At 50.4% G+C, this 23,805-nt stretch overlaps 9 protein-coding genes across 9 annotated transcripts; 5 read left to right on the top strand and 4 right to left on the bottom strand.

Annotated features, from left to right (window-relative positions):
- Positions 1–593: 593 nt before the first annotated feature.
- N7468_006884 (RraA family protein) lies at positions 594–1,659 on the top strand (the record flags this gene model as incomplete). Its single annotated transcript, XM_058476180.1, has 5 exons — positions 594–650; positions 741–780; positions 920–1,269; positions 1,330–1,428; positions 1,489–1,659. 5 exons carry the CDS (start codon positions 594–596, stop codon positions 1,657–1,659), a joined length of 717 nt encoding a protein of 238 aa, XP_058329070.1.
- Positions 1,660–1,867: 208 nt separating this feature from the next.
- On the bottom strand, positions 1,868–3,196 carry N7468_006883 (3-ketoacyl-coA thiolase peroxisomal A precursor; the record flags this gene model as incomplete). Its single annotated transcript, XM_058476179.1, has 2 exons — positions 1,868–2,666; positions 2,736–3,196. The coding sequence occupies 2 exons, from the start codon at positions 3,194–3,196 to the stop codon at positions 1,868–1,870; spliced, it is 1,260 nt and encodes a 419-aa protein (XP_058329069.1).
- Positions 3,197–3,769: 573 nt separating this feature from the next.
- N7468_006882 (uncharacterized protein) lies at positions 3,770–4,780 on the bottom strand (the record flags this gene model as incomplete). Its single annotated transcript, XM_058476178.1, has 1 exon — positions 3,770–4,780. One exon carries the CDS (start codon positions 4,778–4,780, stop codon positions 3,770–3,772), a length of 1,011 nt encoding a protein of 336 aa, XP_058329068.1.
- Positions 4,781–6,586: 1,806 nt separating this feature from the next.
- N7468_006881 (uncharacterized protein) lies at positions 6,587–7,328 on the top strand (the record flags this gene model as incomplete). Its single annotated transcript, XM_058476177.1, has 4 exons — positions 6,587–6,688; positions 6,745–7,051; positions 7,128–7,189; positions 7,248–7,328. The coding sequence occupies 4 exons, from the start codon at positions 6,587–6,589 to the stop codon at positions 7,326–7,328; spliced, it is 552 nt and encodes a 183-aa protein (XP_058329067.1).
- Positions 7,329–8,556: 1,228 nt separating this feature from the next.
- Positions 8,557–11,274, bottom strand: N7468_006880 (uncharacterized protein; the record flags this gene model as incomplete). The annotated part of the gene is made up of 3 exons (XM_058476176.1): positions 8,557–9,517; positions 9,570–10,138; positions 10,195–11,274. The coding sequence occupies 3 exons, from the start codon at positions 11,272–11,274 to the stop codon at positions 8,557–8,559; spliced, it is 2,610 nt and encodes an 869-aa protein (XP_058329066.1).
- A 1,555-nt stretch (positions 11,275–12,829) lies between these two features.
- On the top strand, positions 12,830–14,667 carry N7468_006879 (uncharacterized protein; the record flags this gene model as incomplete). The annotated part of the gene is made up of 4 exons (XM_058476175.1): positions 12,830–13,126; positions 13,165–13,470; positions 13,523–13,794; positions 13,857–14,667. 4 exons carry the CDS (start codon positions 12,830–12,832, stop codon positions 14,665–14,667), a joined length of 1,686 nt encoding a protein of 561 aa, XP_058329065.1.
- A 246-nt stretch (positions 14,668–14,913) lies between these two features.
- Positions 14,914–15,628, bottom strand: N7468_006878 (putative SNF7 family protein (Cta1); the record flags this gene model as incomplete). The annotated part of the gene is made up of 2 exons (XM_058476174.1): positions 14,914–15,498; positions 15,563–15,628. 2 exons carry the CDS (start codon positions 15,626–15,628, stop codon positions 14,914–14,916), a joined length of 651 nt encoding a protein of 216 aa, XP_058329064.1.
- Positions 15,629–17,132: 1,504 nt separating this feature from the next.
- Positions 17,133–20,757, top strand: N7468_006877 (SAPS family protein; the record flags this gene model as incomplete). The annotated part of the gene is made up of 2 exons (XM_058476173.1): positions 17,133–19,860; positions 20,108–20,757. 2 exons carry the CDS (start codon positions 17,133–17,135, stop codon positions 20,755–20,757), a joined length of 3,378 nt encoding a protein of 1,125 aa, XP_058329063.1.
- A 637-nt stretch (positions 20,758–21,394) lies between these two features.
- N7468_006876 (SET domain protein) lies at positions 21,395–23,631 on the top strand (the record flags this gene model as incomplete). Its single annotated transcript, XM_058476172.1, has 4 exons — positions 21,395–21,411; positions 21,503–22,051; positions 22,138–22,397; positions 22,457–23,631. 4 exons carry the CDS (start codon positions 21,395–21,397, stop codon positions 23,629–23,631), a joined length of 2,001 nt encoding a protein of 666 aa, XP_058329062.1.
- Positions 23,632–23,805: the final 174 nt, after the last annotated feature.

Here is a 23,805-nt window from a genome sequence, read left to right as displayed (position 1 = left end):
TGGTGAAATCAAAATTGGGCACAGAAACAAACTCGTGAGGCCAGCTTTCACGCCATCCAGGTCGCAGGACTGGTTACTATGGGAGGTACATATGCTACTCTCACTACGCAGTATGTTGATGGACACTACTTCCAAGACTGTCTTCAATGATCTTTTGGAAATTTCGAAGTTACTGCTGCATTGAAGGGGAAAGCAGGGAATTGAGAAATGCTCTCAAGCATAGAGACACGACGGAGGTGGTACCTACATCTATCTCTATCAGGCACGGCCTGCATACAAATTCTGAAGTTGTTCAATATGAGCGCGACTGGTATTCCAAGGGAGAGATTCCCAAGTCACGGAAATTATCGGATTTGGACCGACCGGGGATACCCTCGGGTGCCAGTGGGCCCATGACTCCGATATCCGGTAGTCCTTGGGTTGTGCTTTGAACGGTCGGCAGAACAAGAAGCAACTCTTGAGTTGGGATCAATTATAGGTTTCCCATCTTGACAACTTCCCACCTTCCAAGAAGACCACATTGTCACATTCCACGCGGCTGGCTTTCCTACACTGCAGATTCCCTTCCTCCGTACCATCTTACCATCCCCGCAATGGCGTCTCTGAATGAACAACTCGCGACTTTAGTTGACAACTACACAGCTTGTGATGTATGTGGTCTTTGGTCAAGCACCAAAATTATACCCCTACGCTCAATCAAACATTTGATGAATGTTCGTAATAACGTGCTCTTCGCTTAGGTATCTGATGCACTACTTAAACTCCAGAAAGTACCGAAAGGTACTCCCCTCGTGCTGGATTCCTAGCTGATATTCGTAAGAACCCGCTTCATATATTCTCTACATGCATAACATCTTATTCTCTTGATCTGGCCTCGAGAACACATTCTCCTTAAAGACACGGCAATTAACAGAGACAGTTCCAATTTCCCCGATACTCGGAAGAAACGACGCAACAGGCAAGGTTGCTGCTCCTGCAACGACATTTAAGTTCTTGAACAAAGGCGATAATCCGCCAGCCATCGCCGCCGAGAACCCTGAGAGGCATGGGTTTCCACCCGGCAAACACTGGGTAGACTACACCGGTGACTATGCCGCCGAAGATCCATCTAATGCCGGCTCAATTGTTGTCATCGAACAACCCAGCGAGCAGCACTGTGCTGTTACAGGCGGGATCATGGCCGCGCGCATGAAGGTCTTGGGTATAAAAGCCACTGTTGTGAGTGGCCGGGTGCGGGACGTGCGCGAGTTGCAAGCAACGGGGCTTCCTGTGAGTTTCGAGAAAGAAAAACGCCAGGATCTATTTCGTGGTCTGACTTATGAATCATAGATTTGGGCTCGGTCTACTTCGACGGTTGGCACCGGCGCAGAGGCTCAAGCTGGTGCACGAAATGTGCCAATTTCTGTCGCAGGGATAACCGTCTCTCCAGTACGTATTTACACATCTTGCTTGCATCTGACCGTCAGGCTTACTGTTAACTTCTCTTAGGGTGACATCATTTTCTGTGACCCACTGGAAGGAGTAGTTGCTATTCCACGGGACCTGCTAAGTGCAGTTCTGGAGACTATTCCGAAACTAATCAGCATGGATGATAAGGCCAAGGAAGCCGTAAGCCAGGGCATGACTGTGACTGAGGCATTTAAGACATTTCGATCATAGACGGCCCGAGGCCCAGTATAATATCTGTCCATCAAGCTCAGAAACCCGAGATAGCCAGGGTATACGGATTTCAGATAAACAATAAATATGAAAATTCATTCTCTCGTGGTATCCAGGTATTTAATACATGAAAGAAATCTTTGGATATAGATAAATGGAAGATAAGCCGCTGTGCAAATAGCATAATGAAAGATCATCGAGTCCTCTTTTACTCGGCAACCCAGACAGCAGCCATACCCATACCGGTACCGACACACATGCTGGTGACACCGACCTTCTTGTTGGTGCGCTTGAGCTCAGTCAGAAGTGTGCTGACCTGGCGAGAACCGGTGCAGCCAAGCGGGTGTCCGAAGGCGATAGCACCACCCTTGGGGTTAATCTTCTCAGCAGGCAAACCAAGCTCGTTAATACACCACACACACTGGGAGGCGAAAGCCTCGTTGATCTCGTAGATATCAACGTCCTCCTTGGTAATACCGGCCTTCTCCAGAGCAACAGGGATAGCCTTCCATGGGCCAATACCCATGAGCAGGGGCTTAACACCGACAACACTAGCAGCAACGTACTTGCCGATGATCTTCTGACCCAGACGCTCAGCAGTAGAGCGCTTCATGAGCAGAACGGCGGCAGCGCCGTCGGAGATCTGGGAAGCGTTACCAGCGTGGATGGAGCCATCCTTGGCGAAGGCGGGACGGATCTTGGCCAGGGACTCGACGGTCATGCCGGGCCGGACACCATCATCAGCCTTGACAGTGATGGTCTTCTCCTCGCCAGACTTGGGGTCGGTCCACTTGACCTCGAGAGGAGCAATCTCCTCGTTGAAAAGACCGGCCTTTTGGGCGGCCTCGGCCTTCTGGTATGATGATGCGGCGAAAGCGTCCTGGGCGGCACGAGTGACGTTGCGGGCCTTGGCCATGTCCTCTGACAGGACACCCATGGGAACCTTGCAGTTGGCGGCTTCGGGGTGGCTCTCGAGGAGCTCGGAGAACTCGGTAACAGCTCCGGGACTATTTTTATGGGAAATAAATGTCAGCCTCATATGGTTTTTTCGGCTGTCCAAGGGAGTAGGTACTTACCCGTACTGGGAGGTCATGCTCTCAACACCAGCACCGATACCGACGTCGATGGTGCCGGCCTTCAGAGCGTTGGCAATATCAACGATTGCCTGAAGACCACTGGAGCATTGACGGTTCAGACTCTTAACAGCGGTTGTCTCGGGGAATCCAGCAACGAGAGCGGCAGCACGGAATTCAGTGGCACCGCCACCAGGAGGGAGAACTGAGCCCACCGCAACATCCTCGACAAGAGCTGGGTCGATACCGCTCTTGTTGATCACAGCCTTGAAGACACCAGCCAGAAGATCTGCGGCGGCTGTGTCCTTGAATGCACCCTTGCCACCCTTGGTCAAGGCAGTGCGCAGGGCACATGTGACGACGATATCGTCGGGGTGCTTTTCGGTGATACCCGCGGCGCCCTTCTTTCCACTGAAGTGGGAAGAGACCTGGGACAAACGCTGTTGGGCTAAAATTTCGAACATTCGGTAATCAGTATACTGGTCCGAGATGACGTTCTCATGTGTGAACAGTCTGGTGGGATCGAAAACTAACCTGAAGACATGACGTCAAGCGTGTATAAAGATTAAACGGTATGAAGGTAAAAGGTGTGTGAAGATACCAAAAAGGACTGAAATGCGGGATAGAAACAGGGGAAGTTCACCAGGAAAGATGGGGCACTCTTTTATAAATCCAACCCCGTGGAGTTCGGTAGTATTACCGTTGTTGCAAGCTTGCCGCTGCTAATGCGAGGCCAAAAATGCCGAGGTCCATCGGACTATTGCTTTTCCATATCCGGGGCCTCCCCCAGATCAATCAAAATGTCTGTCACGTGCGATGGGGCGCATGTGAAAGTGCTGACGTCGCTGCTCGTTGTCTTTCATGTGGGCCCGAGGGAACCTAGGTCCTTACGGCAACTATGGAGCTTTCCCAGTAACCATGCAGAGTTACTATTCAACAGAAAGAATGCAGTGTTCGGTTGCTAGAATGGTCTGATGTTCAACAGTACAGAAAAATGTACATACAGTATTGAACTATGAGACCTTACTAAATTTCAGTTATTCCTCCTTTGGCAAGCCTACCATTTCCAACGAATCCCGCCAGAGTCTAGCCTCATCATCGGGCTTGTATGTATGGCTCACATACAAATTCGGAGGGACACCCATATCTCCTGCTTCGGGGCCCTTCTCGGTTTCTGCACACTCGGCCAGGTATCGACCTCCTCGACCCTCCCATTCGTGACCAACAGCAGCCCAGACAGTGGTCGCAGCACCTTGCTCCGGGCTCTTCGCATAACTTAGCACCTGTGGGATTTGCATCAGGCCTTGGATCTTCTCATCCGGCCAAAACCTGGCGATGTTCGTCTTGACGATGCCGGGATGGACGCTAGTTGCGTGCAGCCCTTGTGAACCATAGCGGCGCTCGATCTCGTTGGCGAGATAGACATTTGCAGTTTTGGACTGCGCATATGCCAACTGAGGATCATAGCCGCCCTTCTGATAATGGTAGTCATCTGAAGCATTGATACCACGTGTACGGTGTCCCGAAGATGACACCATCACCACGCGCGATTGAAACTCCGGTGTGCTGGCAGCAAGGAGAGCAGGCTTCAGGAGCTGGAACAGCAAGAAGTGGGCGAGATGGTTGGTCGCGAACTGCAACTCATATCCATCTCTGGAGTGCCGGAGCTCCGGGACATCCATGATTCCGGCGTTATTGATTAGAATGCTGATCTTGTTCACTTCCCTCAGAATGGACTTTGCTGCTTCGCGGACGCTTGCCAGGGATGATTGGTCCATATGGACAAGCTTTACCTGCTTGGGCTGATATATGTCTCCCAGGGAAGCTTTTGCTCTGGGAACATCCCGGGTGGTCACGTAGATAAAAGCTCCAGTAGCCGCAAGCGCTCGAACCGTTTCGAGACCAATGCCGGAGTTTCCACCTGTTATCACCACGACTTTGCCGGCGAGCTTGCCTTCCATGGATTCATCCTGGATGATCTGAAGAGCAGTTGGTCGTGCATCTCCAGGGCCCTTGGGGTTCGCATGAGCGCTGGCGTATCGAGACATTGTAGGAGATTTTGATAGTCTAACAAGCTGGAGCTCTTGATTTGATGATATCTCTGAAGAGTGGCCCGGAGGAGTCGATTGATTTATACCCGAGCACCTACTAAATTAATAGATATGTCCAAACTACAATCTACAATCTACTGTAATACGACTGACATTAATTTCCTGTTTCGGATGTCTTGAGGTTCGAAACGCGGGCACGCCGAGAAGCTGACAATAATTCCCTTTTTGGGACAGCCTTGTCGCCCCACATATCCAGCCGGTCGAACAATATGACCGACCACATATTTCTCTAAGTTCTGAATGGCTCAGAAGACAATCGGAAAGAGAGACCCTCCGATAACTAGGCCGTGTGATGAATCGGTATGATATCGTTCGTGAAACACCGTCGGTTTTGCACGCTGCTGGGAAGCAGCTGGTGTTATTGACTACCGGCCTCGAAAATAGGAACGGCAGCCAAGACAGAAAGACTCCGAGTCATCCAGTCGAATCCCCGACACCATCATCATGGTGGAGATCATCGTAGGAATTTTGCTGTTCTATACTGGACGGATGGTTGAACTTCTCACAGTTTGGCTGGTGCACTTCCATGGGATAGTTTCCAAGGTTGTGCTGTAACTAGTACTTTCGAGGTTGATGATTTTAATGTATGGCTTCAGATTTTTGGCTATACCTGACTTCGCACGGCTTCATTCATAAAGTTGAACTTCTCATCTTTGCTAAATATTGGCCTTATGCTGCATCATTTGTGAGTGTTGGTCAATACTTCCATGATGCTTCTTGTCTATGGTACATCATGCTCGGAATTGGTAGTCCTTTCAGAGTACTTGATAATACCATTGGACTTCGACAACAAAGTTGGCGCTGTGGTGGCTGCAAGGACAAAATTTCTATGAATCAAATTACCTTGAGCCCATATCCTGATAATGAGTGTGGACAAGGTCCTGGTAGCATGTACCTTGCCAGTCTGGTCACTTATGCTTCGACTTGGATGGCAAGGCCTCCTTCACACTTGTACAATGTGCGTTGCTTCTTGTCCCGGTTAGGGTTGCGTTGGCAGTGGCTGCACAGGTTTTTGGGCCGATTGTTCCGAGTATTCCTGGAGACGAAGTTCTCTGGAACAGTGACTGGCACTTCAGTCTACCACATTGAACTGGTTTCGTTGACAGTACCCAGAGAACGTTGGTATCACAAACGCTTGCCGAGACCAATCTCCTGAGGCTGCTCAAAAGCTGAAGTGGTATTGCCTTGGCCCACTAAGGTTGCTAGCGAAGCCAATTTGGCAGATGGTGTATTGGCATTTCGCGTATATATCTATATCGATAAATTACTCAGTAATCGTGTCAAATTATTGTGGACTAAGAAAGAAACTTCCTATGAGAGACCATAAACGAGATGGGATGATTGGAAGAGCTATTCATGGAGAACATAAATTAGCACTTTGTATCACTAGCACGATTCCAACGAATCTTGACTTGTTAGTCTCGGAGCGGATGAGAGTTAGATGTATACGTTACTCTCAATCCTTACTCTGGATTCACCGGCTGTAATGACAAGCCTCCCCACGTTCACGAGGATTATTAGTAGCAGTGCTCGTATTTTATGCTCGTAATAGGGTAAGAAGACTGCGAGGATCTTCAACCGACAAGAGCAAGGTCCACGGAGTATATAGTTCGGGGGGTTTGCGGAGAGGTGGATCCCGACACCTCAAATTCTCCAAAGCCGCAGCCTCCTGCACTCTGACGACCGCCAGTGGCTATCGCGCTCTTCGCCACCATCCCCTCGACACACAATACATCCCTTCTGATGTTCCGCCAATTATTCGCAGGCGCCCCGGTGCAGCGCGCTCTTCCGATCCCGGGCGCATCATTCAAGGCTCCAATCGCTCGACAGCCATGTCTCCTCTCTGTACCGCCCACTCGCCAACGTATCCTGCAGCGAAGATCAACTAACGAATGCTCTAGAAGCAAAATCCTACATCTCCTACCACTCGCGCCTTCTCCCAGACCTCTCCCGCCTGCTTCACACCCTCCGCGATCCAAAGGTCCTCTCCATTTCGCCTCTCCTCTGAAAAGCATCCATACCCCTACCCCGAAGACGACCCCTACAGCCAATACCAGCCCAAACGAAAATGGCCGCCGGATATGTCAAAGCTCTCGCAAAAGCACCAGTTCCGTCTGGAGCGGAAGTACCGCCGGCGCGCGGCGCTCAAATATGCGCGTCCGAACTTCATTAAGATGGTAACCCTAGCTCAATGGATCATCATTGGATGTGAGTCCTCTGGAGGAAAAGATTCTCCTAGCATAATAGGTGTGAAGGGCTCGGGTTGCTAATTCATGGCTTATAGTTGTTGGTATCTACGCTGTGCTTTTCATGGAATGGGATACCAAGGATACGCCGTTCGACGGGGTGAGCCCCTCTCTGATATCTCCTGCGTTGTTACCTTATGCTGATGTATGTTTTCTAGATCCGTGAGAGTGTTTTCTCGAGTGTAAGGGCAGTATCTCTCCTCGCCCCCGCCTCCCGGTCCAGCGAAGCGGTCGGATGAAAAAGAGTAAAGGAATACGGACTTGAGGGATAAAAACAGACTCCTCTCCTGTACCTCCAGATATATTGGGCGTGTATTAGATTAATGTACATTATATTGTCCTTGCATCGTGCCCTTCTTTCAGTAAGGACTCGGAGGCTGAGTCCGCCCCGCTCCGTCGTATATCCTCAGCCTAAGTTTGACCACCGGGGACCCTTTGATCATGGGTTGTTTGTGGTAAATCCTACGCGGGTGTATTTAAGTTGGAGAGATCCTGGTTGGGAAATAGTATCCCCTGCTCTGTTATGGATTACTATGCAAAGCCCCAGTCATGTATAGTCTTTCATGAAGCAGATATCGGATTTAAGATATCGATATCGAGGAATCGTGAGTTCCTATATCTGACCAGGATTGTCCTCAGAAGGCTCCACTGCTCAAGTGTTTCGAGGCCGTTCACTTCTGGTTCGAGATGCATTGTTGACACTTCTTTCGCGTCGTACAGTGGTCTTGATAGTGGAGATGGGGATACTGGAGCATGCTTTGAGGATGTGGATGTAGCCCTACTTGGCTTGTGTGACAGAGTTCACAGAGACGACTCAGCATGGAAGGGTCCAGCTCCATTCCACGTCGGAGCACTCTGGTTGGACGGAGAAATGGACTCAGAGGTAATCGAGTCATTCTATCGCGACTCGACGCAACCGGGGTGTAAAGGGCGGAATTTCACAAATAGGATTCTGCGATTGAAGTTCTATATTTGGCTAGAATATAGACTAGTTCAATGACTTATCATTCAGTTCTCGTATCTGTCATTGATCTACATGAACAAACCAAGTGAAATATCAAGGTGGCTTCAAGGACAGTCGCTTGTCCACCGGAACCCCGATTCTCAACTCGTCATCATCACATCGTGTTAACCAGGAATTCATCTGGACATAGAAACGTAAATGTCAACAACACCGCAAATGCCAACTCCAACGAAAGGTGGAAACGGAAAAGGAACTCCGACAGAACCGGTTTCAATAGGACCAAAAGGGGTGCAGTCCGTTGGTAGGACTTCAAACCGGACAGAAACGGAAAAAGGGAACAAGAAGAAAACACATAATTCAAAGCCGTAAACGCCAGGTCATGATGAGTGGAAGCAGACTTTGGACAGAAAAATGAAGAGAGAAAACATATGAAGAAAGAAAATTCATAAAAAATCAAGTCAAGGCAAAGTAGCCCTGAGCTGATTTAAATCCAGCCACGCATGTCACTTGAAGCAGCAGCAGCGCTGGGAGGAGAACAGCTCTCTGGGAAATTGAGTGCCAGTTCCAGCTTGGGGGGGTTTGTCGTCTACCAGCCCCTTCTTCGGGCTGCCAGGAACCTTCTTAGGTGACTTGATGGGGGACCCGGGCTCACCAGGACGGGGAGGCCCTTCACGGACAAGGTTGTATGCCCAACCATCCTCGACGGCAGCGGCAACCCATGTGCGGAGACACTCATGGACGGCTGAGTAGAACTTCTCTTTGCAGGTGCGCAAGCTGCCACCCATCACTTTTTCGAATCCGGACGCTCGGAGTTCCCCACGTAGGCGGTTACGAGCATCAACAGTAGGCAGAGAAGCAATGATTGCATTCATTAAGTCAAGGTGGGCCGCGAGGTAGTTGGTAGCATCCCATTCAACCCCGCCCACGTACGGAGCAGCTGGGACGGGAGGACGAGGAGCAGGGAAGTGGCGCTCGCTGAAGGTTCGAGGACTCGGCAAAGGTCTTCCTGTGAAAGGATCTTCAGGATTTGCTTGATCAACCTTCGGGAGGGGAATAACGTTCAGGTGGTGAAGAAAGATCCAGAACACCTCTTTCGTCGTATTAGTAACTTCCTTGCACCAGACACGATAAGGGCGAGCTTGATAGATTTCAGCAATGAACGAGACGGGCTGGTTCTCGTCGTCTGGTGAAGGATCCCGGAGGTAAGACAGAATTCTCTCGGCTCGCGTCGAGGGTGGATCCTCAGGTGCGACAGCAGCGAGCTGGGTAAATAAGAGGTTAATAATGATACCGCGCGTGGTGAATTCGCTGGGCCCTTTCTTCTCCTCATCAAACAACATCTTAAGCAGAGCAGGGAAAAGCTCTCCTTCCATGCGAGTGAGCTGAGCCATGGCCTTCGAAGTAGTGCAAAGACCTTTCAGGCAGAGCAAAGCTTCATGAAGGAGGGTATCCTCGTGATCCTCCCTGGACAGATTGTCAGTTACATCATGAAGAAACCGCTGCCATTGTTTCTTACCTCCACTCCATCTTCATGATACGATATATCAGTTGAACAATCTCATTCATCCCACCCTCAGCGATGAAATCGTCCACCCAGCCAACTGTCTCATTCCGCAGCAACAGACGCAACTTGTGAATTTTGCCCACTTCTACCATTTCTGGTTTCTGAATTTCTCGCAGGTAGTGAACAAAATCGGACGGGTCCGCAGCAGTATCCACAGCCGTGGGCTCGCCTACAGACAAAGTTGAGCCACCTGGATGGAGAGTGGTGTATACACCAACAGGCTGCGACAAGTCAATAGACCGAGGACGGCTAGATCCTCTGCTTTCTGAACGCGTCTTCTTGTTAGAGGAAGAGGAACCACGGCCAAAGGTGAAGCCGCGACTTCGAGAGCGTGAGCGAGAGCCCTTACGGTCCTGCGATTTCTGGTCGTCTTTTGACTCCTTTCCACGGCCCCGACGACTGTCAGATGTTCCCGCGCTATGGGGTGTCACAATCTCTGACTTTTGAATGAAGTCGACTTTGATATTAGTATCGAGGGAACGCATTCGGTCTCTCATATTGTGGGGGATGTTTCTTGCATCCTGCATTTCTGTTAGAGCTTCCTTCGGGTTGTAGGGATGCTCCCAAAGAGCCTCACCAAAAGCTTTTCAAATTCACTCTCGACATTCTTCGAGTCGAGGTGCCTCTGCACGTCGACCTCCTTATCCTTGGCATTGAAAGCAGAAATAGCCGCCTGAACCCGCGAGAGCCTTTTGCCAGGTTCTTTGTCTCTCTGCTTTTCTAAGGGCGCAGACAAAGGAACGCTCTGGCCGGAATTTCTCCGGGGCGCTTCAAACCGTTGAGTTCTGGAAGAAGTGCTGTCCACTTTTTCAATTGCGTTGCTATTCACCACTGGCGTGCGTAGCGTAGGTGTCGCAAGCTCCTTCAACTTCTTATTGCTCACTAAGGATTCTGACTTGGGCCTGGACTTTCCTTCTCCAGGTTTTGCTAGAGAAGGCTGATGGTAATCGTAAAAATTCCGTTGCTGAGCGGGGCTATATCCTCTCGGGGTATAAAGCGAAACTTCCTCAGCAACGCTTCGGCGCCGGTCGGCCGTCGAGGTTGAGTTTTGCCTGGAGCCATTGGATGACTGCTGGAGAGGAGCATTGTGGTCCTGGGCCCAAGCCGGAGATGGCATACTATCGGCAAGGTCGGATGGACTTCGATTTTCCTTATCGCGCCCTTCCTTCGAGCCATCCTTGCGGTCTCGCTGGGAGCGTTTGAGGATAGCCGAAAGACTGTTGGCGGATTTAGCCTTCTTCGGAGTCAAATCGGGCGAGTTTTCCTTTGTGGGATCCTCCGTCTTGTTCTCTTTCTTTTCCATGTAGTTTCGAAGTGACTTGAGTGAAACGGCGCTTTTAGTCTTCTTATGCAAGACAGCCTTGTTCTCATTGCCCGTCTGGGACAGCTTTGTATAGTTCTCTCCGGAGCCACGGTTTGGTACAATCTCAGCTAATGGGAGATGGCCAGATGCTGGCGAAGGCGTTTCCGTCCAGGGGAAAGCGACCGGGCCGCTGGGTTGGATCTGAGGGAGTTGGGGTGGAAGCTGGCGGGGTGCGGCATCGTCAACTGACTGATTTCGACGATGCTTGGACGAAATCATGGCTTTGAACACAGACGTTTTGGTGGGGGGACGAGCAGCATCGTCGAAAATTTGAGGACCGGAAGTCGAGGCCATTGCTATCACCGTTGACCAGCAACTACAGGCAATTATTAGTTAATGTTTGAACATTGTCGAGGGCATGGGTAAAGACAGCATTGACTCACGGGATGTTTCAACGCAACTGAATCAGAAAAGAACAAAAGAAGCACAGGCAAGCCTCTTGAAGCTGCCTAAGAAGAGAAGAGAATCGCAATGCAAAAAGACGAGAACAAACGCAATGCAGGGAGAAGAGCTGGCCAGGGCAAAACAATGGGAGACCGGGGATTTTGAGTGTCTTTCCACGGCAACATTGAGGATCCAATTTCCACTCTTGCCTTGGGCTGGGACAGCTAGCGCAGCAAGGCGATCCCTGGGGTTGGCTGGATGACAGGGTGGAGGAGTAAACAACGTGCGGTGGAGGAGGTTGCGCCGGCAACGCTGCCATTTGGGGGCAATGGCGGTCAGTGCATGATCGCGCCTCATGCGCGCATAGACAGGTCATCTTGCAGATGGCCCTTTCAAGTTTTCTATTTCCTATCACCTGAGCCGTTGTCCAGATCTTCGATTCTGGGGCTTTTGTTTATCTTTGTTAGGCCTTGTTATTGTTGATGGCAAGTCAACTGTCGACTGCAGATCTGCCGGCTAATCTATATCCGGTCGCGTATACTTCCGATGCCTCCTGACGCACTCCCTAGTAGTGTATACTTAGCTTATTCTTAATTTTGTGGATTATACAGTAACTGGCACTCGTCATCCCAGTACATGGGCCTCGGGTAAATACGCTATCTGCTTTCGCTTGAGTGAGATGATATCATGTATATCCCCGAGCCTGCGTGGACGACTCTTGAAAAACGTCAGACACCCTTTCGGAATGACGACGCGGGATCCAGCTTTCTGGCTAAGGATCCCCATAATCAGTGTGAACACGTCGCACCGGGCTTATGCTCAATCTCATGAGTCTGGACTCTTTATACTTGACATCATTCTCGTGGTGGCCCTAATACCAGCATAGCCACATCCACCAGACTCTTTGACCGATGTTGGCGCTGGGATAAACCTTTCTTTGAAAAGGGCGCTCGCGCGTCCAGAATGCGTCAACCTCGCTCTGACAGCACTGTTGTCCTACCCCAGATGTAGGGCGCAGTGTTATCGAGAAATGAAGAGGGCCTTGAAACCTCCACATTTGCATTGGAACGCGGGCGTAACTATGATCTACCATAACCGGAACCTCCCACTTCCAGGGCTGCCGTTTTCGATTGTATCCCCGCGATCTCTCATCCAACGCCCACGAGAGTTGAAGGCGCATTGGATCACAAATTTGCTCAGAATTTCGGTGGGCCAGAATTTCTTGGCCTTCTCCTTGCTTGCAAAGCGTATGCGGTGAGCAATTGGATAGGTTTGGACGAAGACCCGCCCTAGGCAAACGTTCTTTAATTCCATCATATTCTGCACGATCGACCTCGGGCGGTTCCGGACAACCACGCACAGGGTCCTTGCATAGCATCCGAGGAAGAAAAGCCTGCCGCATCCTGGTCCAACAAGCATCTCTGACTCTATTCGACGCCCTCAGCGAAGCTGACCTCTGCCCAACATGAATTGCCCCTCGCGGACAGATGACACCCTTAAGAACCCGGCGTGGAACCAGAACCCACCACCGTTCAGTCCAGATATAACCACCTGTAACGACTTCAACGGCATGGCTAACTCCCGGACACATCGCAAGACGCCTGGTGCTGGGAATGCAATAGGGAGCGACACTATATCTGTCGAACCCAGACCCCCAAGTCTGCCAGAATCGGAATCTGGGGACGAGAAGTCCCCGGACGGCGAAGTGACCGCTGCTGGCTTCGGGGATGAACCACCCCGAGAGCCAGCGGGTCACCTCGCCGTCCTTTCAAAACTGTCATTTCTGATAATATGACACAGCTTGTGCATGTGTTAATCAAATTCGGTCGCTTCGTTGGTCCTGGGTTTCTCATTGCAGTCGCCTACATCGACCCGGGCAACTATGCCACCGACGTTGCCGCCGGTGCTGATTTCAAATATGCATTGCTTTTTATAGTACTTCTATCCAATCTTTTTGCAATTCTGCTGCAGTCGCTTTGCATTAAGCTAGGTTCCGTCACGGGTCTCAATCTGGCAGAAAATTGTCGTGAGCATCTCCCTCGTTGGATAGTTTATATACTCTACTTTTTCGCCGAAGCCGCTATCATTGCGACCGATATCGCAGAGGTATGTTTCGCTCCCAAACGGATTCTAGAATTGCGCTTATGGCTCCGTCTAGGTTATCGGATCGGCAATTGCATTGAACTTACTGGGGAATATCCCCTTAGTCGCTGGCTGTGCCATCACTTTGGTGGATGTCTTCTTCCTGCTGCTCTTCTGGCGTCCCAATGGATCCATGTGGGGGTTGCGCCTGTTTGAGTTCTTCGTTATGGGCCTTGTCCTTGCAGTTGTCATTTGCTTCTGCATTCAGCTGTCCTTGATCCGAGATCAATCCGTTGGAGAGGTGTTTCGCGGATATCTCCCATCCTCTGCTATCGTTCAATCAGAAGGGTAAGCGCCTACCATAACCCCCCGCAGCGTTTCACAGAATCCTTAGCTAACACCCGATGGAGACTTTATCAAAGCTGTGGCATTCTTGGCGCTACTGTCATGCCCCATTCCCTCTTCCTTGGCAGCGGAGTGGTACAATCCCGCCTCAAGGACTTCGATGTCACTACAGGGTACGTCGAATCTACAGTGCCGCTGGGAAGCAATGGCGGAGAAGTCGAATATCGACCATCTATTCATGCGATTCGCGGCTGTCTGAAGTACTCCATCATCGAGCTAGTACTGTCGCTTTTCACCTTCGCGCTCTTCGTCAACAGTGCAATTCTTATCGTTGCCGGAGCCGCCCTCTACAATGTCCCCGGAGGTGATTCGGCCGACCTTTTTGGTATTCATAAGTTGCTGTCATCTTCTATCTCACCAGGCGCTGGACTAGTGTTTGCCTTGGCGCTTCTGCTGTCAGGCCTCTCTGCCGGGATTGTGTGTACCATGGCCGGACAAATGGTCAGCGAGGGGATGTTGAGATGGTCCATCAAGCCTTGGCTCCGAAGACTGATTACGAGATCTATCAGCATTATTCCCAGTATCATCATTGCCGCCGCCGTGGGCAAGGAGGGGCTGGACAAAACACTAACTGCCAGCCAAGTCGTCTTGAGCGTCATTCTTCCTTTCGTATCTGCTCCTCTTATCTGGTTTACTTGCTTCACCAAGTACATGTCAGTTCCCGTCGAGCGAGATAGCGAGGGCGAGGTACAATTGGAGCATGTCTCTATGCGGAACAACATATTTGTCTCGATCATTGCCGTTTTAGTATGGCTACTGATGGCTGTGATGAATGTGGCTCTACTTGTCCTCGTGGGATTGGGCAAGGCAAGTTGATTGAGAACCCCGCATGCCAATATTCTAAGATGCTCAATGGTGAGATTGACAAGCGTCTTTTATTTTACATATTAAAGCAGTACATAATTCACTCCAAAAGAAGATGCTGCATATGATTCATTATGATCTCGCATAAAGAAGCCTTTTCGTAGCCGATACTGGCATGTAGAGGTGTATAAAATCCAAACTCGAACCAACTCCGTAGCCTGTAGCCAGTATGAATGAGCAGGCAGAAAAACGAAGTTTCTAGCCAAGACCACCCGCAGCTTCCTTGACCTTCGTTTGTTCAGGTGGCTCATCGATAAATTGTGGTGGTGCAACTTCGTCTTGTAGGAAACTTGGCATGGCATCCTCGCCTATACCTGTATCGAACATGGACTCTTCACCAAGCGCCTCTAGCTCAGCATCCAAATCCGCCTCATCCACCTCCTCGGGGACATCGTAGGCGCGCGAAATGCTTTCCTGAATCTCGTTTCCAACCTCCATCAAATCGGCCATTTCATCCTGCATTTGCTCGATCTTATCGATGTTGACTTTGCCGTACTGTTTCTTCAGCTCTTTGGTAGTAGTCTTCATTGCGTCCACGGTTGTCATCACGTTCTTCAAGTTATCCTGCATCATGCCTGCTTGCTCCATGTTCCACGATTGGTGCGAAAGTTGGTCGCGCTGGGCCTCGTACTGCTTACGCCGCTGTAGCACCTTGAGGGCTTTTTGACGCAAGGCGTTCTTTCCGGGGCCGTCTCGCATCTTGGCAAGCTTGGCTTGGTAGGCTGATAGCTCGGAGTTGAGCGCGGCGAGTTTCACATCGATACTGGCGACGCGGTCGTCGACCTGGGAACAAGGAATCAGCAAGGAAATTCTAATTTGGTTTTCATTTCACGATTTTCGGTCATACCTTGCTGATTGCGCCATCCAGCGTTGGCTTTGGAGCCGCACTTTTGGTCCCAAATAGACGATTCATTGTGGTGGCTAGGAAAGGAGGGGCAGAGAGGGGCAGGAAGAATAGCTGGATGGAGCTCTGCGATATGAAGACGCGTCACCGGGTATGTCTCGATTCTCGTAGGACCTGAACAGCTCGAATCAATCGAGACTTGGATGTTATTGGAGATCGGCCCTTGTCACAGGCAGCGATCAGCTGGACTTGATAATGCGGAGATGCCAACGTCAGTGGAACGTGGCCTGAGGCACTGAATGCTGAGGTAAACCAGGCGACGAAATCCAGCCGGAGAAGGTTGAAATAAGAACATCCAAAGGAGGATTCTACCCCGTATAGCGAATAAGGAGGGTTTCTTTTTTCGATTTATTAATTCCAGCCACCACTTATCTGATCTGCGATCTTAGCCGAGCCATGCTGGACCGTGTTAGGTGGAGGTTTTGGGTACATTGGGCATAGGGCGGGACCCGAGTATCCTTAGACCCCCCACGATCTCGCCTTACTCCTTTCTTCTAGTTCTTCAAGATCGAGACTTTCTCACTCGAAAATTGCGGACCTTTTAAACCACTGGGACGGTAAACAGGCCCCTCGTAATTTAGTCGCCATCGGCGATGCCCATCATGGCCCGCATCGCACGAGGTCGTCAGCGGCCCCAACTCTGCAGGGACCAACTCCAACGTGGATTTCTCAAGAACATCTTTCCGAGGGCGCATTCACCAGCGCCAAGCGCATTGAGGGATGCGCATTGTAGATATGAGGAGACAATGAACAGGATAGCGTAGATTCAGAGAAATAAATCCAGGCTCTCTCGCTGTTCGCAGAGCAGCATAATGGCTTTATCCCTTATCTCTTGGTCGGGCTTGCGATCCCCCGCGCGCGGTGATTACTACAAAAGTGTGTGGGCTTCTGTGTGTTAAACCCGCCCCTGCACTCCGACCTCTCTCCATCCAACCTTCACTTTCCACCTCTTACCCCTCGGATGGACTGTGCCGAAGGCTCTGCTTTACCACTTCTACTCTACCTTGCTTCTCTTCATCTTGGCTACCGTCCAACCTTCACGGAGATTTGAGATTTCCTGTCCTCTCTTTGTATCGGAGGTTCGTTCCAGTTCCCATTCGAAGCTCTCGCCCTTTGCTTTCTGTCTCCACATGATCTGCCATCATCTCGTGGACCCCGATCCCGTGAACTCAAGCCCGCTCGGCGGCACACCATCGCTAGGATGACTGATGCAACCATTCTGAAACTCATCGCTAACTGCAGCTCTAAAGCGCCCGGCTCGCTTCATCCTATAATCCTTCTTCTTTCCGATTCCGGTTCCAACCCCTCCAGTGTGACCGGTTGAAAACTCATCCACCCCTCACTTGCGACGACTTCGGTGTGCATTGACGGACGCATCGGTACATCGTCCTGCGACAGCTATCCGATCCGACCCGCCCACGATACGTGTATCATAGACCCCTCCGTTTACGACCCTTCGGAGACTCACGACTTGAAACGTCTCATGAATCGTTCTTAGGCTATATACTCCATCATGTTCTGGCGTTTTGGGGGATATGCGAGTATCTCCACCATTGATACCCTTCTCGACAAGCCCGATGTTACTCTCGAAGAACTCCTAGATGAGCCGGAGGTCATCCAGGAGCTGAAACAGCATAATACAAAACTCATAGAATACCTCCGCGAAGACCATGTCTTGAAACGCCTTATGGACTATGTGATTGCACCGAGCCTAGTGAATGACGACGAAGAAAATGATGACAACGACGACCATGAGAAAGATGCGCCCAAAGGTGAAAAAGCAGACCCGGCGCAAGCAGGTGCTGGCAATGAGGCCATGGATGAGAAAGAAAAGGAGTCCGACCCTTTGAAGAGTGTCTTGGACCCGGAAGATCTGGATAAGGTCGAGAAGACTCGCTTGAAGCATGCCTATGTGGCGTGTGAAATCCTCTCGTCCGAGACTTGGACCATCCTCGAAACTCTTATGGAGAATCCATCCCACGTCCGCGATTTCTGGGGTTTTCTCAGACGGTCGCCGCCTCTGGATTCCTTGCAAGCCAGCTACTTCACCAAGGTGAACGAGACTTTGCTGGATAAGAAAACGGAGGAGATGCTAGAGCTTCTCAGAAACATGGATGGAATTGTTGGGGCTATTTTGCAGCATGTCGACAACCCAATGGTCATGGACCTCCTGCTGAAGATCATTAGCTTGGAGAAGGCCGAGGGCGGCCAAGGCACCGTGGACTGGTTACAATCGCAAAATCTCATTCCCACGCTCCTCTCATTTCTGTCTCCGGACCACCCTGGATCAGTTCAGACGTCTGCCGGTGACTTCTTGAAGGCCATCATCACCATATCCGCGAACGCGACTCCCAATGACCAATCTTGCATTGGGCCAAACAGCCTTACTCGTCAACTGGTTTCTCCAGAGTGCATACAGCAACTCATTGACGCAATGCTGAAGGGCGGAAACCCATTGACTGTAGGTGTTGGTATTGTTATTGAAGTCATTCGCAAAAACAACTCCGACTATGACCCAGAGCACCTGGGTGGTCCTGATTCGATGCCTACTCCTTACGATCCGATCTACCTTGGTAACCTTCTACGATTGTTTGCCAAACATATTCCCAATTTCATGGCTTTGATCCAAAGTTCCAAGCATGCCGTTCATGATGGGAACCAGCTCAAGTCAGTCGACCGCGGCCGTCTGAGCTCCGCCTGGGGTGGTAAAATTGAGCCCCTCGGATTTGATAGGTTCAAGACTTGTGAATTGATGGCAGAGCTTTTGCATTGCAGTAATATGGGCCTGTTGAATGAACCAGGCAGTGACGAGTATATTCAGCACCGCAATGAGGAGCGTGAACGGTTGATCAGCGAAGGATTCTTTAGCCCCAACCGGGACGACCACTCTGGCCTTGACTACAATGATACTACGGCAGACTTTGCAAATGGGTCCGCTTTGGATTCAGGATCCCCGGAGGATATCAAGGGTGCACACATGCCTCATGCGGGTGAGGAGGAGGGCTTTGAAGATGTTGCCGCCTCTGGCGATATTGTACCCGCAAAAGAAACTGGTAATGCTGTTACATCAGCTCCAGTTGAACCCACTGCCACCGTCGAGGAAGTAGGGAGCAGTCCCGAGTTGGAAGAAGTTCCTCAAACTCAAGAAGCCTCACGAACAGAAACATCATCCACCACCTCTCCGCAGCACATTCCCGCCTCGTCCGAATCTCCTTCGACCGCCGGTATCATTGAACAACTAGGTGAGATTCAACTCGAGAAGGACAGGCAGTCACCATCTCAGGATGAGAAGGGTGGTTTACTGGTCTCACCTAAGGCGGACGACGTGCCTCTCCCACTCTCTGTGACCAAAGAGGGGCCCATGGAGTCTTCTCATAAGCCAACTAGTCACCAAGATGCCGCCCCTGCTACTGAAACTGCCCAGGAAACGGAACGCGCCAATGATGGAGGCGCAGAGGATCCTGCAGAGCAGTATATCCAATACGACACAGATGGGCGACCGGTTGTCGGCGATTACCTAAAGATCATGTTCGTCGAAAACAAGGTGGTTCCTACTATACTAGACTTTTTCTTCCGCTTTCCATGGAACAACTTCCTCCACAACGTCGTGTACGACGTCGTGCAGCAAGTCTTCAATGGTCCGATGGAGCGAGGCTACAATAGAGCTCTCGCAATCAATGTGTTCGAAGTCGGACACATTACCACTGCGATTGTTGAGGGTCAAAAGCGCAGCGATGAGGCCCAGAGCACGAAGCAAATCCGTCTCGGATACATGGGCCACCTCACTCTTGTTGCTGAGGAAGTCGTCAAGTTCAGTGAACGCCATCCTCCTGAGCTTCTTTCACGGTCTGTCATGGAGTCGGTCTTGAACCCAGAGTGGATCGATTACGTTGAGCAGACCCTGTCCGAAACCCGGGAGCGTGACAATGCCATTCTAGGTGGTGTGCGTCCTGATATGTCTGTTGGCTCTCGCCAAGCTACCTCTCTTAGCTCAGGCCAGGGATTCAGCAGCTCCAACGCGCTCGCTGAAGCTGGTTTGAACGGGGGTATTGGCGGGTCTACTTTCCAAGGGTTTGACTTGAACCAAGGAAGTGTCTCTGGTGGAGCATTTGGTGGTGGTGGTACTTCTCTTTTGAGTGGGTTTGCCAGTTCAAGCGACGACGACGAAGATGAAGATTTAGAAGATCAGGATGATCGGGAGACTGGTCTTGCTGAGCAGGGGGAATCCGATAACTTGGTGGGTATACCCCTGTCGATAAAACCGCACAATATTACTGCGTGATCTATTCCCTCTCTGCCCCTGTTTGCATGAAATTGTTTTTGGCATATTTCTCTTCAAACCAGTCTTTAGCACTCTCGGTCTATGTCTTGTCCTGCCCTTATATCTTTTTCTGTTCTTTCCTATTTTTTTCCCCCTGTCGTTCTTCCCCACAGTCTTTATACCAGTTCCCCGAAGCCGTCCCATCCTTTCTAACATAATTTACCTAGGTATCTGCCAATTCAGCCAGCCAACCTATCCCTATCTTACCTCCACCCCCGCGCCTCTCAGTACCGGTCCGTCCAGAGCTAGACGTCAGTTAGCTGCTCGCCTAGCCGCACAGAAGCAACAGGCTGCTGAGAGTACTGAGGAAGATGGAGACCACGATAACACCCAATGGTCCACCAACCCCTTCGTCATCGCTGGTATTGATGACGATACAGAAGGCGCTAGCTCAGCTTTCCCAAACACAGACTTTTCCGGTGGCGGAGATCAAACATTCTCCCCATTTCCCGAATCTGGATTTAGCCCACCCGACTCTATGTCTAGCGGTTCATCAGATGGCGGGGAAGGTCAAGGAGAATCCACTCGCCGGCGAGTCCGAGTGCCTCTAGAATTTGAGGAAGATGAGGATGAGATGGGCGAAATGGTCGGGCCCAGTGCAACTGGCACAATTGAGTCCGATGAAGAGGAGGATGCAATAATCAACGAATCGTTGGGCTACTCTAACCTAACAGGGCCAAACCGATACTCCGGCTTCCGCCGCTCGCGAGACCTGGGCACACATTTTGATGACGAGAACAATGATAGCAGTGATGGCGAAGATGACGGCCTGGTCGAAATTCTGGTTCCAGGTCGCAAATCGTCTACCTCCAACTAAGAACAGAGCCTACTACTCTTCGCCTCCTGCCCTCGTTGACCCTATGGTTATTTGCACTTCTTATATCTTAGTGCATATGAGTGGGTTTACCAGGAAGAATCTTATGGGTTGTGGTGTCCTTTTATCTTTCTTTCCATATTTTGCCATCTGGGGATGTTTACATCCGGGCTGTTCACAGACAGCACGGCACCTGTACATAGTATTCATCATGGAGTATTCTCTTTGGGGAAACTGCATTCTGATGATGTCGAGTTTGCATGGAGCTTTTTGTGCTTTTTTCGATCTGCGGGTTGTTGCGTGCATATGGCGGGGTGAGTCCTGCGGTTCTTACCTACCGGTGGTGGTTGTCTTGTAAGATATTCGGGGAAGAAGAACTGAGATCCGAGTTTCAATATAAGATCCCTAGTAAATGCTTTTTTATTATTCGTTAAATCGTATACTGGTGAGGTCTCAAGGCTGCACATAAAGTACAGCGGATTGCGCCAAACCACTGAGGCGCGGAAAAGTGGGTCGGGGATCGCCTACCTCCCACCAAATCTTTCACGGATGATATCGCTCCTCCAGGTCTCGTCATTCATGTACTCCCCAGCGAATAACTAAAAGAAAGCCTCCCTTGACTTTTACAAATTTGACGATTATGGCTTCAATAGCGGAGTAAGTGCAAGAACTTGAACCACGTTCAGCATTCTCGAAAACATAACGTACATATTCGAATTCAAGGAACCGCATACTAAAACCCACCCAGGAGCCCAGAAAATCGACTACAAGCCCACACAGATTTACTAAATTGGGTCATCAGCCATGGAGGCTTCCTCGCAGATAGCGTGTGCATCGCACATGATGACTCTCGTGGCGTCCACATGCAAGTGAAGCGCGATTGGCCCTCACCCATTAGCAAGGACACCCGAGTCGTGAACACGCCGCTAGGTGTAACAATGTCCTATTTTAATGCGATCGGGTATAGCTCACCCAAGGGTTCTTTCTCGAAGCACGGGATTGAGCTGCCAAGCTCGTTCATCGATGCTGTTGGGCGCGAGGAAACGACCGCATTTTTCCTGATGGGTCAGTTCTTGCGTGGACAAGACAGTTTCTGGTATCCTTATCTCAGGACGCTGCCACAACCAGGTCAAATGACTACGCCTTTGTTTTTTGAAGAGGAGGATGTAGATTGGATTCAAGGAACTGGGATCCCAGATGCTTCGGTTCAGAGATTCCAGACTTGGGACCAAAAGTTTGATTTTTGTATGGAGAGGTTGGAGGAGTCAGGATTCCAGGGGCTGGAGGAATATACCTGGTAAGTTTATCTGGGTCTGCTGGCGAAGGATTGACATGCAGCCCCATGAGGCATGAGGTCCATTTTGTGCTAATTTGGATCTGTAGGGATCTGTATCTCTGGGCTTGGACAATCATCACTTCGCGGGCTTTCTCGGCAAAAGTCCTGTCTAGCGCAGTAAAACAGGCTGATCTTCCAGAGGAAGGCGTTTCTGTACTTCTTCCACTTATCGATCTTCCTAATCACCGGCCTCTGGCAAAAGTCGAGTGGAGAGCAGGCGAAGAAGATATTGGAATGATCATGTTAGAGGATATTTCTCCCGGCGAGGAGATTTCCAACAACTATGGCCCTCGAAACAATGAGCAGCGTGCGTATACACTGAGAATGAAATCAATTCACCGTTACCGATATTAATGGCACGCGCAGTATTAATGAACTATGGGTTCTGCATATCAAACAATCCAACCGATTACCGCATCGTCAAATTGGGCGTCAAATCTGACAGCCCATTAGGTCAAGCAAAAGCCCGTCAAGCAATGATGTTCCCCGAAGCTACTAAGAACACGGATGATCATTACTATATCTTTAACGTGTTTTACCCTCTCCTGGCACCGGAGGGGCCAATGGAACATTCGATCATCTCTCCAGCACTATTCAATGCCTTGACTGTCATGGAGGGCAATGATCGTGAGCGTCGAGATGTGGATATCAATGAGTCAGGTATCTCTATTATGCATAAATATGGCAATGGCCGAAGTACACTTGCTGCATTGGCCCAGGTTAGCTTCGAGTTAATTGCGCATATTGCCATGCTTCGTTCCACAGGAGAGGACTTACCAGACCAACCCGCGAACCTCAAACAAACATTTGCCAAGATCTACCGTGACGGTCAAAGCACTTTGGATAAGACTGCCCTCGTCATCACTTCTTGGACATTGGCTCGTGCGCGTGAACATCGACGGGGAGAGGGCTGGGAAGACATCAAAGCCTTGCTGGCTGAGCATATGTCAAAGATCCCTCCTGGTTATTTTCCTGACGAAACTCTCTCCAAAATCCGCGTTCGTATCTTAGAACGGCCATCTCTCGTGCCGAAGAATGGGGAACTCTTCCGATTAATGGAGCTTTTTGCTTTACTTCCAGCCGAATTACAGGGTCCCTGTGGTACATACTGGGCGGAACATATTGCCAGCGGGCCTTGGGCTACAGATCCGCAAGTCATGTTCTCTCTTGCGATTAGCCTCGTGGCTATTACTGCTCGCTCGGAACAGACCCGACCCATGCTGTCTTCTCGACTTACTCGATGGGTCGACTTTCTCATTTCGGAGTACCCGCTGGATGCTAGTAATGATCAACCTGAGAGCCAAGGCCAACAATTTCTTCACGCACTTTCTGCCAACAAAGAGCGGTTTATTCATGGAGCCGCCGCGTGTGGCGTCACATGGTTGGCGGAGAGCACCGAGTGGATGGATGCGCAATGGCTGCAATGGGCTTGTACAGTAGGGGATGCCGAGCGAGTACTGATCCCGCTCGAGCCCCTACAGGTATTTGTGGAAGACCCTGCAATGGCAAAGCAGGCAGCTTTATATGTACCGCGAGAGTGATAACATTGTAGAATGAAATAAATAACTATCGACTGCAGTACCAAAAGCCATTGTTAAGCGGTACATGAGGTGTCCATTCAGTGGCTTTCGTTGAAGGCCCTAAGTCACCCAGCCTGGCAAGTGGTGATCCACGAAACATCGCCCAGGCCAATAATCAACGTTGCACACCCTACA

The sequence above is a fragment of the Penicillium chermesinum genome (genome assembly GCF_028974085.1).
Source record: "Penicillium chermesinum strain IBT 19713 chromosome Unknown utg000005l:1.0-4115287.0:1.0-4118363.0, whole genome shotgun sequence".
NCBI classification, from domain to species: domain Eukaryota; kingdom Fungi; phylum Ascomycota; class Eurotiomycetes; order Eurotiales; family Aspergillaceae; genus Penicillium; species Penicillium chermesinum.
This window is presented reverse-complemented; position numbering and strand designations above follow the sequence as displayed.